Genomic DNA, 14,510 nt, shown 5'->3' on the forward strand with positions numbered 1-14,510 from the left:
TGACAGTGGTGGAGAATGAAAAGGACCTGGGGGTAATTGTGCAGGCAGATATGAAGTTCTCAGAGCAGTGCAGACGAGCTGCAAGAGTAGCTCATGGTGTCTTGTCAATGATATACAGGAATTTTTCTAGCAGGGATAAGGAGGTGATTATTCCCTTGTATAAGGCAATGGTTAGGCCACATCTTGAGTACTGTATACAGGTCTGGAAGCCTCATTTCAAGAAGGATGTAGAGCTGCTGGAACGGGTACAGAGAAGGGCAACAAGATTAGTGAATGGAACAAAGGATTGCTCTTACGAAGAAAGGCTTAAGTTTTGCAAATTACAGAGTCTGGAGACTAGGCACCGGTGAGGTGATCTGATAGAGGTGTATAAGGCTTTGAATGGTTTGAGCATGCTCAATGCCAATGGGATTCTTCCTCTTGCTCAGAATAATCACCTCAGAGGGCATAAATTCAAATTGAGGAAGGACGGATGTCGGATAGATGTGCGGAAATTTGCCTTTGGCTAGCGGGTGGTTGGTTGGTGGAACCGACTTCCGTCATTTGTTGTTGAAGTTGATAGCCTAAACAAATTTAAGGCTCAACTGGACAGGTATTTCGAACGAACGGAGGGGTGAAATGGGAGTGGTGTGTTTTTTTTTTTTTTTTTGGCTGATGCTGAATAAGCTTGCTTTCTTGCATCATATGCCTCTACTAATGCTAATGCTAATGCTAATTCCTAATGCATACTTCATCACCGCTGATAATCAGATTAAGGTTATTATTCTCTCTGGTTGCCCCTCGAACATGTTACTGTAGAAAACAATCCTCCTATAAATCGACAAAAGTCTTGCTAGCGTGTGAGTGAACAACCACAAATTCCACTCAATATCTGGAATGTTAAAATCCCCCATTACAAGACATTCTGATTTACTGGCCCACTCGATTTCTCTGCACAACTGTTCTTTGTACTCAGGGCAGTGCCGTGCTATGATACAGAGAGGCGGCACAGTAAGGGGGCGGCATAAGTGAAATCAAAATACAATTTGAACCATTCAATAATTAAAAATCTTTATGCACCACTTTTCTATATTGGTTTATGTTATTCCGATACCGATGTATATGATTTATGATTTATCGCACGCCTCTGCCTAAGCGCTTTCGGTACCCTTTGATTTCGGTTTCTGGTGCAGGTGCATCGTTGGCGAGCGCTCGCCGAAAGACTTTTGATCTGACAGCGCGAAGCTATTATTTTTGTTTTTAATATACCGCGCAGCCACTTCTAAAAGCTGAGGCGGCAATTATCATAAAAGACAATTGAACGTGTTACGTGTTGATAGTTCTGCTTTGAGCTTACAATTATTGACAATATTTGATTTTAATGTTAGTTTGTCTCGAGAAGTGGCAAGTAGCTGTGCTGTGTTTAAATCAGTAAATCAGATATATATAATATGTCTGTATCACTATAATATTTTTGCATTTATACTAATTCAGTTTTTGTGTTTAAAAAGTAGATCAGGAAAGAGAATTATTGTTTTTTACAGCAATTGTAGTTACTTATTATCATTGAAAATGATTATGTTATGACAATAGGGACTCGAATTAAAAATTAGCATTTGCATGGACTGGGTATATCTCAGTTGCGGAACGTGTGCCTGTGTGTGATAGATAGAGAGTTATTTAGGTAATATTGGGCTACTTTTGCATTCTGTGTGTGATAGAAAGAGAGAGAGAGAGAGAGAGAGAGACAGTTGCTTAGAAAATATTTGCATTTGCCTACTTTTGCGTTCGTTATTTATTGCTCTATTTTTACCAAATTCATATAAGTTGAAGTGAAGACAATACAATAACAAGTTAAAAAAGGCATATGTCAAAACGGCTGCTAGCTGTCAATTTGACATATATTCGTTATCTATTTATTATGTTCTGTTACCTACAAATCTTACTAGCTTTGCAACTCATTTCTATAGTTATTTTTATCTACTCATCATCATCATATTTAATCATTTTCAATGACTCCCCAGTTGCATCTTTGTGAAGGACTGTTAATTTTTATTTAATATTTTTATTACAGTATGGAACAGAAAAGGAAAAAATTGTCTGGAAGTCAATATAAAAAGAAACGCTTAAAGAAAGAAGAACAAGGAAGAAAGCTAAGCTATGTTATGAAGGAATTCTTAGTACAAAAGTCCTGTTTAGATGAGCCATCCACATCCACATCAACAGCGACTGCTTTGGATTTGGCAAATAAAAATGCAGTGCCGCCCCAATCACTTCCAGAAGAAGTTGTTGAAGAGAGCCAAAAAATAACACCATCAAGAGCCGGGTATCAATAGCAGTGGCAGCCAGCAGATTTTAAACAAAATTCCTTCTGATCCTGCATTATGGAATGCTTTTTGCATGTAATCTGAAACTCATCAAATACTGGTTGAGAGGGGTTCACATCAAATTAAAGAATTTGAGTTTCCTATTAATAAAGGAAGGCGTAGATTTTTGCCTCGCATTATTCGAAAGTTTTGAGCAATGGTGAAGTCGTTGAGAGAAGTTGGTTGATTACTCTGTTATTTGTTACTCTGTTACAAATGGTGCCGTTTTTTGCATTTGTTGTATGTTATTTGATAATTCATCTGCTATTAGTGAATGTCCCAAAAAAGGCTATTCTGAGTGGGCAAATCTTATAAGAGCCCTCACAATGCACGAAAAGTTTGTAAATCACAGAAATGCTTTTAGAACATGGAAAGAATTGGACATTCGATTAAAGCAGAAAAAAACTATTGACGCTGAATATCAACGAATTATGGATATGGAAATTCAGCATTGGAGAGGAGTTCTAAAAAGAATTATGTCAATTGAATTAGACTATTGGCCTCATAATGCTTAGCTTTTTGTGGAACAACTGAACATTTGTTTCAGCCTAATAACGGAAACTTCCTAAAGTTGGTAGAATTGCTTTCTGAGTTTGATCCAGTTATGGTAGAATATATCAGGAAAGTTCAACGCGAGTCTGATAAATGGTCTGTGACTTATCTAAGCAATAATATACAAGATGAATTGATAAATTTGATGGGAAAATTTTAAATATTTTTCGATAATCGCCGATTGTACCCCAGACGTAAGTCATATTGAACAGCTCTCATTAACAATAAGAGTTGACGCTTTTAACTCCATTCAAAATAAATATGAAATTGAAGAATTCTTTATTGGTTTTTTGAAGCTAGTGATTCAACCAGAGAGGGTTTGACAGAACTTATTCTGACACATTTGGAAAAGTTACGTTTTGAGTTAAAGTGGTTTAGAGGACAAGGCTATGACAACGGAGCTAATATGAAAGGAGTAAGAAAGGATGTACAAAATAGAATACTTGAAAAATATCCAAGGGCATTTTATGTGCCCTGCGCATGTCATTCTTTAAACCTAGTTGTGAATGATGCAGCGTCTTCTTCTACAGAAACAACAACTTTTTTTTCTATTGTACAAGAACTTTACACTTTTTTTTCTGGTTCTACAAAGCGTTGGGAAGTGCTAAAAAAATATGTTTCACAATTAACTCTAAAACCATTGAGTGCTACTAGGTGGTCAAGCAGAGTAGATGCGTTAAAACCTTTACGATTTTAACTTTGCAAAATCTATGATGCATTATTCAAAATAATAGAAGACGTCAACAGAGATGCAGAAACTAAAGTTAAAGCAAGAGGGTTAGCAAAAATTATTAAAAATTACAAGTTTATATGTGGTGTAATTCTTTGGCGTGATATTTTATTTGAAATAAATTCAGTCTCGAAGCTATTGCAATCTGTAACTATAAATTTGTCAGATTGGGTAAGGATGTTATAAGAAACCATACAAAAAGTGAAAAGTTATAGACAATCTGGATATGATCAGATGAAAATTGCTGCTAATGAGATTGCAGAGAACCTTGAATGCAGTACAGAATTTCCTGCTGAAACTGAAGTTAGAGCAAGAAGGAAAAAGTGTCAATTTGACTATGAAGAAGCTGTCGATGAACCCTTAACAGAGGAGAATAAATTTAAAATAAACTTTTTCAATTATATTCTGGACATTACCCTTAATTCTCTGAATGAATGATTCACGCTTCTGGAAACCCATAGCAAAAATTTTCAGTTTTTATATGACACTTTAAAACTCAAGGACATAGATGACAAAACGCTAGAAAATTATTGTACCAGCCTTCAATCAATACTTTCGGTCAAAAATGAATCAGATATAAATGCAAATGATCTTCAAGAAGAATTATGTGATGTATCCCGAATGCTATCATATTCTGTGAAACCTTTGGATGTTTTAAATTATTTGTGCCAAAATAACTTCTTTGTATCTTTGCTGTAGCTCTGAGAATTTTATTAACACTCCCTGTCTCTGTAGCTAGTGGGGAAATAAGTTTTTCCAAATTAAAATTAATAAAACACTACTTAAGAAGTTCAATAAGCCAAACAAAACTTAGAAATCTGTAATTAATTTCTATTGAATCTACATTGGCTGCTACTCTAGACTACACATCCCTAATTAACGAAATTGCTAAAGTTAAAGTTAGAAGGGTAAAACTGTAGTATATTGTTGTAGTTGATATCATTATTTTAAAGTAGTTTATATTTTCAAAATAAAAATAGCATTCGTACATTTTGTGCAGTTTATTATTATTATTATTATTATTATTAGCCATATTGTGCAAGGAAGCCTGAGGCGTATGCTGCACCAGCCAAAAAAAATTTCTGAGTTACCCTGTGTGTGTGTGTGTGTGTGTGTGTGTGTGTGTGTGTGTGTGTGTGTGTGTGTGTGTGTGTGTGTGAGAGAGAGAGAGAGAGAGAGAGAGAGAGAAGTAGAAGGAAATCACCAAGAAAGAGAAGAATGATAATATCCAGCTGAGGACCCTGGGTGTGCCAAGCCCATACTCACCAGATGTGAGCCCCTGGGGTTAAAATCACAATCAAAGGTTATTTTAAAAAAAAAAGGGGTGGCATTTTGAAAACTTGCATCATACTGAGAAAATCTACCGCACGGCCATGTTTGTACTCATCAGTGTTATTAGGCCTATAACATTCTCCTACTCTCATTTTCATTTTCCCAGTGTTTATATCACACCAAACAGACTCAACATTGCACTGTCCACCCGTGTCAACTGAATGCACTGCCTTAGATTTTAGTTGTTTCTTAACTAAACGCATAACCCGTCCTTCTTTCCTACCATGTCTGTTCTTTATATACACATTGTACTCCCCAAATTCCAATTCTGCACTGCTTATATCTGTGTGACACAATAACTGTGATATCCCAACAATATTTGCCTTTGATGTCTTGATCAGCACTTAAAATTCATCAATTTTATTTTCTATACTTCTAGCATTAGTGTACATGCAAGTATACATGCACTTGTTCTTACTTTTAGTTACCCTAACACAGTCCATGTATTTACTTGTTCCATTATGACTCCCAGCAGCTCTTGGAATCCCCACCAACTTACTCTCTAGGCTGCTGCTCATTACAATAGAAGCAGTGCAAGAATCACTTTCGCTTCTGCCTGCAGCTGCTGTTAATCTTTTATTCTCTGAAACCTCCAAACTAGCAGTTTTCCATCCCGCCTAACACTGCCTTGATAGCATCAGCAAACATTCTTGCAAAAAAGTCTTTCAAGAAGTGTGTGCATATTCGTTTACAAATTATGTTGTCTTATGGTTTTTTTTTTGGAAATATTATTCTTATTTGGTTGCAAATTACTACTTTTGTGTTTGTTATCACTTGAAACTGAAAAATTATATTTACATACAGTACTACATATAACATCTACATACAGTGCCAGTTATAATCATATACAGTGAAACTTCCCTTTAACGGACAGCCATGGGGAACGAAAATGTGTCCGTTAGAGAGAAGTGTCCGCTAACAAGAAGTCTGAGGGAGAAAAAAAAAAAAAGAAAGAAAAATCGTTAAATGTTTAATGTAAAATTAAATTAAAATATAAACAGATTTTGAACAATATTTTTGTAAATAATATACAATTACATACACAAGAGATAAAGAAAAATCGTTAAACGTTTAATGTAAAATTAAATTAAATTATATACAGATTTTGCACAATATTTTTGTAAATAATATACATACAATTGTGCTATGCATATTATGACTTTATCTTAAGAAAAATACATACAGTAATCACTTATTTTCTTCTGCACCTTCTTCCGGCTGATAATTTTGTTTTCAACATTTGTTTGGAGTGAAGAAACCATCGAAAGTCCTTCAGTAAGATACTTCAGCGGCGGAAAACATTTTTAAACGATTGATTTGTATGAGCGCTTCTTCTATTTTCATCGGTGGTTCATCGTTAATATGTTCTTCGAGATAATGACCTCCTTCCATTTCTTCATCCTCATGAGGAACTTCTTGAAAAATATCGATGATAATGTCGTTGATATCTATAGCACCGTCTTCTGTAGTGAGGTTCGAGTCTATATCTTTGTAGCCAGGGTCACTTGTAGCTGAAGTATCGTACATACATCGTATAGATGAAGTTCTTGTTCTTCTTGGTGCTCCACATTGCTGTTCACAACTTCAATTTTTGCATTTGAGAAGCCAGACTTTACAAAACAGTTCACGACAGTTTGTTTTCTAATTGCGTTTACTGAAGAGGAAATCCATTGAATCGCATCTAGGATGCTGATTTTCTTTGCAAGGTCACTCGCACATGTTACATTGTTCATGTTTGCAATGAGGTGTAGGCGTCTCTGTAGCCAGGTGGGAAGGAGGAGCAGTGCGTAGTACATGCTTATTGATTACACCGGGGTTCGAGCCCGTCACCACCAAATATGGAAGATGCAGAAAGGTCAGTGAATGACCAACCACCGCATATCCCGGAGCAATATGGCCTTAGTTGCTAATGCTCCAAATAACAAACAACAACAGCAATGAGATGTCTTAAAACACGTTTTCTGTAGTGAAGTTTAAAATTTTTTATTATCCCTTGATCCAAGGGCTGACACTCTGCAGATATGTTTGGTGGCAGAAAAACGATTTGAATGTTGGACAATTCAATGTGCGGGTGAGATGCAGCATTATCCATGAAAAGAATAATTTTTCTGTTTTGACGAATCATGTTTTGGTTAAAGTGACTTATCCATTAGTTCATGATACCTCGTGTCATCCACGCTTTTTTATTAGACTTCCAATCAACATCCAAGATTCAACTTTATGCCCTTGAAACAACGAGGATTTTGTGGTTTTCCTATAACAAGAGGTTGTTGAAAGTCTCCCAGCATATTTGTACACAATAGTACAGTCAAGTGTTCCTTAGAAATTTTTCCGCCCTGGCACTTTTCGTTTTTTAGACTCATTGTTTTTTCAGGAAGAACTTTTATAAACAACCCTGTTTCATCACAGTTGTAAATATCCTTAGCTTCAAAATCACGACATAAATCTTCCAATTTGACGGTCCACTCTGTTACAACCCCAGTATCAACAGATCCACCTTCACCACTTACGGTTTTCCAAGAAATTTTATGCCGAGTTTTGAACTTGTCTAGCCATCCCACAGAAGCTTTGAACTCATTTACTCCCATAGATTTCGCAACCTCCAAAGCCTTTTCCCTAATAATAGGCCCATTAATGGGAATTTTTTTAGCACGTTTGCGACAAAACCACTCGTACGTAACATTGTCAATTTGAAGTCCAACAGTTTTCGGGAATGATTTTTGAACCTGATCATTTCCGTGTTGCCAAAATTGTTTGAGCAGTTCATTTTTTTTCTTTAGGATGTCGCTTACCTGCGTCTTTCCGATTTTGAATTTTGCAGCGAGAGTGCGAACACTATTTTTTTGCCCATCATACGCATTAATGAGTTCGACTTTATCTTTTAAAGTTAAATGTTTACGAGAAGACATTGTGCACTTCACACGACACTGAACAAAACTGAAAAACTGAAACTGAAAAGACGACCATATTCCCCCTCCCCCCCTTGCACACACCGAATTCATCAGAAGTTTTACACGTGCCTTAAAATTCTTGAAAAAGGGTTTAGAACCGCGACTTAAACCTTGATAAATTTCAGAGAATCGGAAATAGAAAATAAACACACGATTGAGGCAATACGTGGAAGAAAAGTTCCTAGAAAAAGGGCTGTAAGCTCGCCCGCTGTCCGTTATGGGGAGATCAAATTAAGTGCTGATCTAAACGAAACAGTGCAGATTGCCTGTCCGCGTCCGTTACAGAGAATGTCCGCTAGACAGAAGCTGCAAACACGATGTGAGTTGGGGAATTTGAAAATGTCCGTTGTAGAGAGATGTCCGTTAACGAGAGGTGTCCGTTAGGAGAAGTTTCACTGTATATATATATATATATATAATAAATATATATTTATTATATATATATATATATATATATATATATATATATATATATATAATAAATATATATATATATATTTATTTAATATTTATATTTAATATTATTAATTATATTTATATATAATATATATTATAATATATAAATATATATTATATATAAATATAATTAATAATATATATAATATATATACAGGTGACCCCCGCTTAACGCTGATCATTCGTTCCGGAAAAACAGAGCGCTAAGTGAATCCGCGCTAAGCGAGCCCCGCTTTCCCATAAGGTAACATATGTATTTATGAGCTGCGGTCGGTGCCATAGGATATTTCCTAATGAATAAACAGTAATGAAAAGATGCACAAATGTCGGTCAAAATATTTAATATTCAAATATTTGCACATATAAAATATTCTGCATTGCATACGTATAATTATGTGGTAACTACTTGCGTATCAAAAGTAAATTTAAAATTCCAATTAAAATAATGAATTTAATTTAATTGATGAATTTAATCATGAAAAATGTGTAAATTTTGAGTTGAACTTTGGCCCTCTTCCAAATAAACTAAAAGGGGTATTAATTTTAAATCCCCCGCAGCGTTACAACCAACAATAAAGTCAACCGATCCTTCGCCGCTTTGAAACCTGGCATGTTTTTTTCTTCTTTCAATATGAAGCTTTTTTTAGGCATTCGTTTCCGCAAAAGTCCTGCTTCATCTATGTTAAAAACTTGTTGAGAAGGATAACACATAATACCCCTCTTCAATAATTTTAACAAGTTCTTTTTTGAAAGTTTTGGCTCCTTGATCTGCACTTGCGGCTTCTCCCTGGATTTTAAATCTATTCAACCAGCCCTTACCAGTTTTAAATGGTTCCACATTTTTTTTTTTTTTTTTAGGCGAGTTTTGTTCAGATCATCATATTGGCTAATCTCTTTCTCTCTCTCTCTTTTTTTAATATTTAACTTAACTGAATTCTGCATTGGAATATTATCTTCAATAAAATTAAAGTCTTTCCATTTCAATCCTAATAGCCGGCCTAGCCCTAGTTGCTTGCAGTGGAACAGCTATCTTTCCAGCTGCAAAAATTAATTCTCTATTTTTTTATAATTGTTCTTACAGTTAAAGTTGCAAGTCCTAAATTATGGCACACATCCGTTTGTCGTTGACCGGAATCGATTCGCTTCAAAACGTCTAATTTAATTTTCAAATTCAGTCTCTTTCTTACATTTATAGTTTTCGTACTGCGCCCAGACGTTGTTGTTTTTTCATTCCTATCAGTCATTATTAGCTCTTCGAAAATGTAACTGCATTGGTTGAATTAATTACAATACAATGTTCAAGTAAACTTTTCGTTACGCACGATGTCTAATACTCTACTGAGTAATGACTAGACTTCGGATAAATGCATATAACGCAAATATTACAAGCAATATACTTGATCATTTTTTAAAATGTTGATCTCGGAACTACGTAACAAGTCACTGTACTGAAACTAAATTATCGTGCGAGAAAATTTCACTGAGCGTGGGAAAATTTCTCAAGTCGGCGTGGGAAACGTTTTAATGCTGTTTTGATATTCATTTTCAAGCTATCGACTCCATCAAATGAAACGATTTCGTTAATATGTCAAAAAATGTAATCTGTAAAAGAGCGTTATAGTGATCTGTGACAGCGTTATAGTCAGATACGGGTTATAATATAAGAACAGCGTTATAGCGAATCAGCGTAAAGCGAACCGCGTTATAACGGGGGCCTGCTGTATGTATATATATATATATATATATATATATGTATATATATATATGTAAACTGATATATATGTATATATATATTTTTTTTTTTTTTTCTACTAAGGTGGTACAGTGTTGATCATGTAGATCCAATTCTATATGGTTAAAATATTTATTTCAGTAACAAAAAAAAAAAAAAAAAAGTAAATAAAAAGAAAAATTGTATAAAATATATCAAACAGCATTACTCACCAAAAGGATTTTTGGCTATTATTGATTTTTCAGCATCAAGTGGATCTGATTCGCCTTCAGCATTTACTGCTCTAACCCTAAATTTATATTCCTGCCCTAGAAAGTATTAATTACAAGCTTTACTCTTTAGATAATGAAAATAAAAATATTTATTTTATAAAGTTATGTTTTGTAAAAAAACTAAGAATATTCACATTAGGGTTAAATGTGTATAAGACATTGGCATTTCTTCATGGTTTGGTTTGGCCTCAGTTTCGGTTTCTTGTTGCATCCGCAACTAAGGTTATAACGTGCCAAAACAAGGACATATAAAATATAACAGTTAAGAATTCAGTGACCTAACAAATTAGGTAACAGTGTCACAATATATAACAAAAAGCATATGTAAATAGGTATAAAAAGATAAATTTTAAATAAGACTAAAAAGGTTTAAGGATTTTAAATAGTCACTGTGGGATAAAATCTCATTCAGTGATAAGGCTCAGTCAGATGGCTAAAAGCAGTAAAATATAAAACACATTGGTGTCTATAATGTGGATACTTTGAAATACGTCCTATGGTTAAAAAGGTGTTGCACTCCTCATACATAGGGGAGTCATCCACCCTCAGCAAGAATGAATGCATAAGATGACTGGCCAATGTGGAGGTGAGCAAGAACAACTTCTCTGTAGTTCTTGCACAGGCTAGACTGCCAGTGTTTGATTACAGGCTAGATCTGATACAACTTGTTTGTGACCTGCCTATGCCAATATTGTTACCAGTTGAAGACTAATAATAAATTCCGTGTATTAGCTATTAGTTAGGAGTCCATACAATACAATATAGAGAGGTTTCTCACAGGTTTTAACAGAAGCAAACTGGAAAAGTGACAGATCGACACAGCCCTGTCCAAATGTACCACATACAATGATCAGAATTACACTAACAATAACAAGCTTGCCCCAGGACAACCAATGAGAGCAGCTATATGGGCTTTCAGGATAGAAGAAAATAAATTTAAAATATAATAAAAAAACTAATAGTAATAATAATAAAATAATAAAAATAATAGTAATAATACAGTACCATAATAATGAAATGAGATGACTAAAACAGAATTCCCCATATACAGGGTTGTTAAAATTAAAGTATCCCTATGTAGAGGGCTCTGGAAAGAGTTCTAAGGCTTGTACTGAAGAGAAATTTGGACAACAGGTACAATAAAGAATGCACTCACCATTTATTGGAAAAAAAAATTAGTTACAAAATTTGTCACTGTATGGCACTGTGGCAATACAAATCACTTGAACAGCACTACAATTGTTCACTGTGTCATCCATTTTGGTCAACAGCAAAATGGAGGACACATGAACTTGGTGGCCAAGATGGCCACCAAGTTCAATGTGTCCTGGAAACAACAGCTGATGACCCGTTTGTCTGTACAGTGTTGCCTTAGCAATCTTTGGACACAACAGTGGATGTGGGGTGGCACACCATCTTGCAAGAAAATGGTATCCTTAAGGCACCCACATTGTTGCAGCTATGGTATTGCGAAATTTGCCAACATTTCATAATATCGCTGTCCAGTGACGGAACAGGTGCAGGGCCCAGTCGGTGTTACCTGTTCAAAAAAATATGGCCCAATTATGAGTGTGGCCGTAAATCCACACCACAGTGTCACTTTTGGAGAATGCAACGGGACCTCTTGGATAACTCGAGGGTTTTCTGTTGCCCAAATGCAACAGTTGTGTGTATTCACTTATCCATTTAAGCAGAAGTGGGCTTCATCACTCCATAGGATGTTCCATGGCCAAGTGATATCCACAGTCATTTGCACCAGAAAATGAACTGCATATGTGAAAAGAATATTTGCAACACCATGCTTTAGCTACTGTAGCATGTGCATCTTGTAAGGATAGTACCGCAACAACTGACGCATTACTAGCCTTACAGTGGAATACGGCATGTCCACTTCACGAGAAACAGCTGGCACACTTGTGCTACCACATGGAGATTGACTTGATAAATCCATGACAGCCATAGCCACATCTTCAACACGAGAGGAGTCCACTCATTTTCGACCTCTATCTGCTTGGACACCAAGATGTCCTGTCACTTCAAATTTTGCAATAATTTTGCGGACAGCACAAACAGTCATAGGTTCACACCTTATGTGCTTCTGATGCTGGAATTCTCTGATAGCTGCATTTTGCTGTTCTGATAGTACAGCTTCACTAATAGCATTAGCATTAGTAGAGGCATATTGATGTAAGAAAGCAAGCTTATGCAGCATCAGCCAAAAAAAAAAAAAAAAAAAAACTTCCACTTCACCCCTCCTTTCGTTCGAAATACCTGTCCAGCTGAGCCTTAAATTTATTAAGGCTATCAACCTCCACAACAAGGGATGGAAGTCTGTTCCACCAACCAACCACCCGCTGGCTAAAGGCAAATTTCCGCACATCTATCCTACATCTGTCTTTCCCCAATTTGAATTTATGCCCTCTCAGGTGATTATTCTGAGCAAAAGGAAGAATCCCATCAGCATTGAGCATGCTCAAAACATTCAACGCTTTATACACCTCTATCAGATCACCTCGCCAGTGCCTAGTCTCCAGACACTGTAATTTGCAAAACTTAAGCCTTTCTTCGTAAGAGCCCTTTGTTCCATTCACTAATCTTGCTGCCCTTCTCTGTACTCATTCCAGCAGCTCTACATCCTTCTTGAAATGAGGCCTCCAGACCTGTATACAGTACTAAAGGTGTGGCCTGACCATTGCCTTATACAAGGGAATAATCACCTCCTTATCCCTGCTAGAAAAATTCCTGTATATCATTGACAAGACACCATGAGCTACTCTTGCAGCCCGTCTGCACTGCTCAGAGAACTTCATATCTGCCTGCACAATTACCGCCAGATCCTTTTCATTCTCTACCGCTGTCAGTGTAGTACCACAGAGTTGATACATTGCTCTGGGGTTGCTGTTTCCCATGTGTAGTACTTTACATTTGTCAATGTTACAACTTCATTTGCCACCTCTCAGCCCATCTGCTCAACCTTTCCAGATCCTGTTGCAGCAGTATAGAGTCAGTAGTGTCCTTAACAAACCTGCCAACCTTTGTATCGTCTGCAAACTAGGACATTAAGCTTGATATACCATCATCAATATTATTTATAAATACAGAAAATAATAATGGACCCAACACTGAACCCTGAGGGACTCCACTAATAACATTAGTCCACGATGAGCAGTGTCCATTGATTACCCTGAATAGTGCCTTTATATAATTGATTACGATTGAATAGTGACTTTTCCTGCAACATTGTTGGTATTGCTGCTGTAGTGCAGGCAAACATCTACTGTATGATTTTGGAGACTGCTTTGCTTTTATACAGTACGATAGAGCTGAATAGTGGCAATGTGACAATAACGTAAGTTATTTGCATAATCATAACTAAGGTAGTTACGCGCCATACAGTGACAAATTTTGTAATTATTTTTTTCTTCCAATAAATAGGGAGCGCATTCTTTATTGTACCTGTTGTCCAAATATCTCTTCAGTACAAGCCTTAGAACTCATGCCAGAGCCCTCTACATAGGGATACTTTAATTTTAACAACCCTGTACTTAAGAATTGGTTTAAAATATTGTGAATAAATTAAATGGAATTAAAGATACATTAAACCAGAAAGATATAAAATGCAAAAGGTAAGTGATCAAACAAATGTCTAGACTGCAAAGTCTGGGTGAAAGGAGAGAAAAGATGCAATGTGATAGTTATTTTTTATTGTGGAAATCAGCACTCCTACACTTAAAACTCATAAGCCTGCAACTGACCCGTGCTCCTTTCACCCAATTTCCCTGTTTGCCAACCTTGGAAAGGTTCTGGACACATGGCACTATTTCTGGCAAGAACCTGCTTGCACCATGCCAGTATGGATTCACCTCTGGACTGTCCAATGAAGAAGCTCTCTTCGACCTTGTACTACACATTTAAAACTCTATACCAAACTATGATCTGGCTATATTCATAGATTTCGAGGGAGCTTTTGACACTGTCTGGCGGGATAGTGCCCTGGCATGCCTACGGACAGCCTTCTGCTTCAAGCAACTTTCTAGCTTATTTCCAAGTTATTTCTCAGAAAGGGAGATCATCTTAAAATCTAAGCACTACCAGGTCTCTAGACAAATCAACCGGGGATGCTCACAACATTCTATCCTA

The 14,510-nt window shown here is 36.2% G+C and overlaps 1 protein-coding gene across 1 annotated transcript in view; it reads right to left on the reverse strand.

Moving 5' to 3' along the window:
* LOC150087120 (twitchin-like) overlaps positions 1 to 14,510 on the reverse strand; it is a 3,511,780-nt gene that overhangs the window by 1,846,339 nt on the left and 1,650,931 nt on the right. The window contains 1 exon segment of the mRNA XM_090372971.1: positions 10,311 to 10,406. Coding sequence (XP_090229097.1) covers positions 10,311 to 10,406 — 96 coding nt within the window.

The sequence above is a fragment of the Mastigoproctus giganteus genome, chromosome 4, assembly GCF_048544385.1.
Source record: "Mastigoproctus giganteus isolate SK-2022 chromosome 4, ASM4854438v1, whole genome shotgun sequence".
NCBI classification, from domain to species: Eukaryota; Metazoa; Arthropoda; class Arachnida; order Uropygi; family Thelyphonidae; genus Mastigoproctus; species Mastigoproctus giganteus.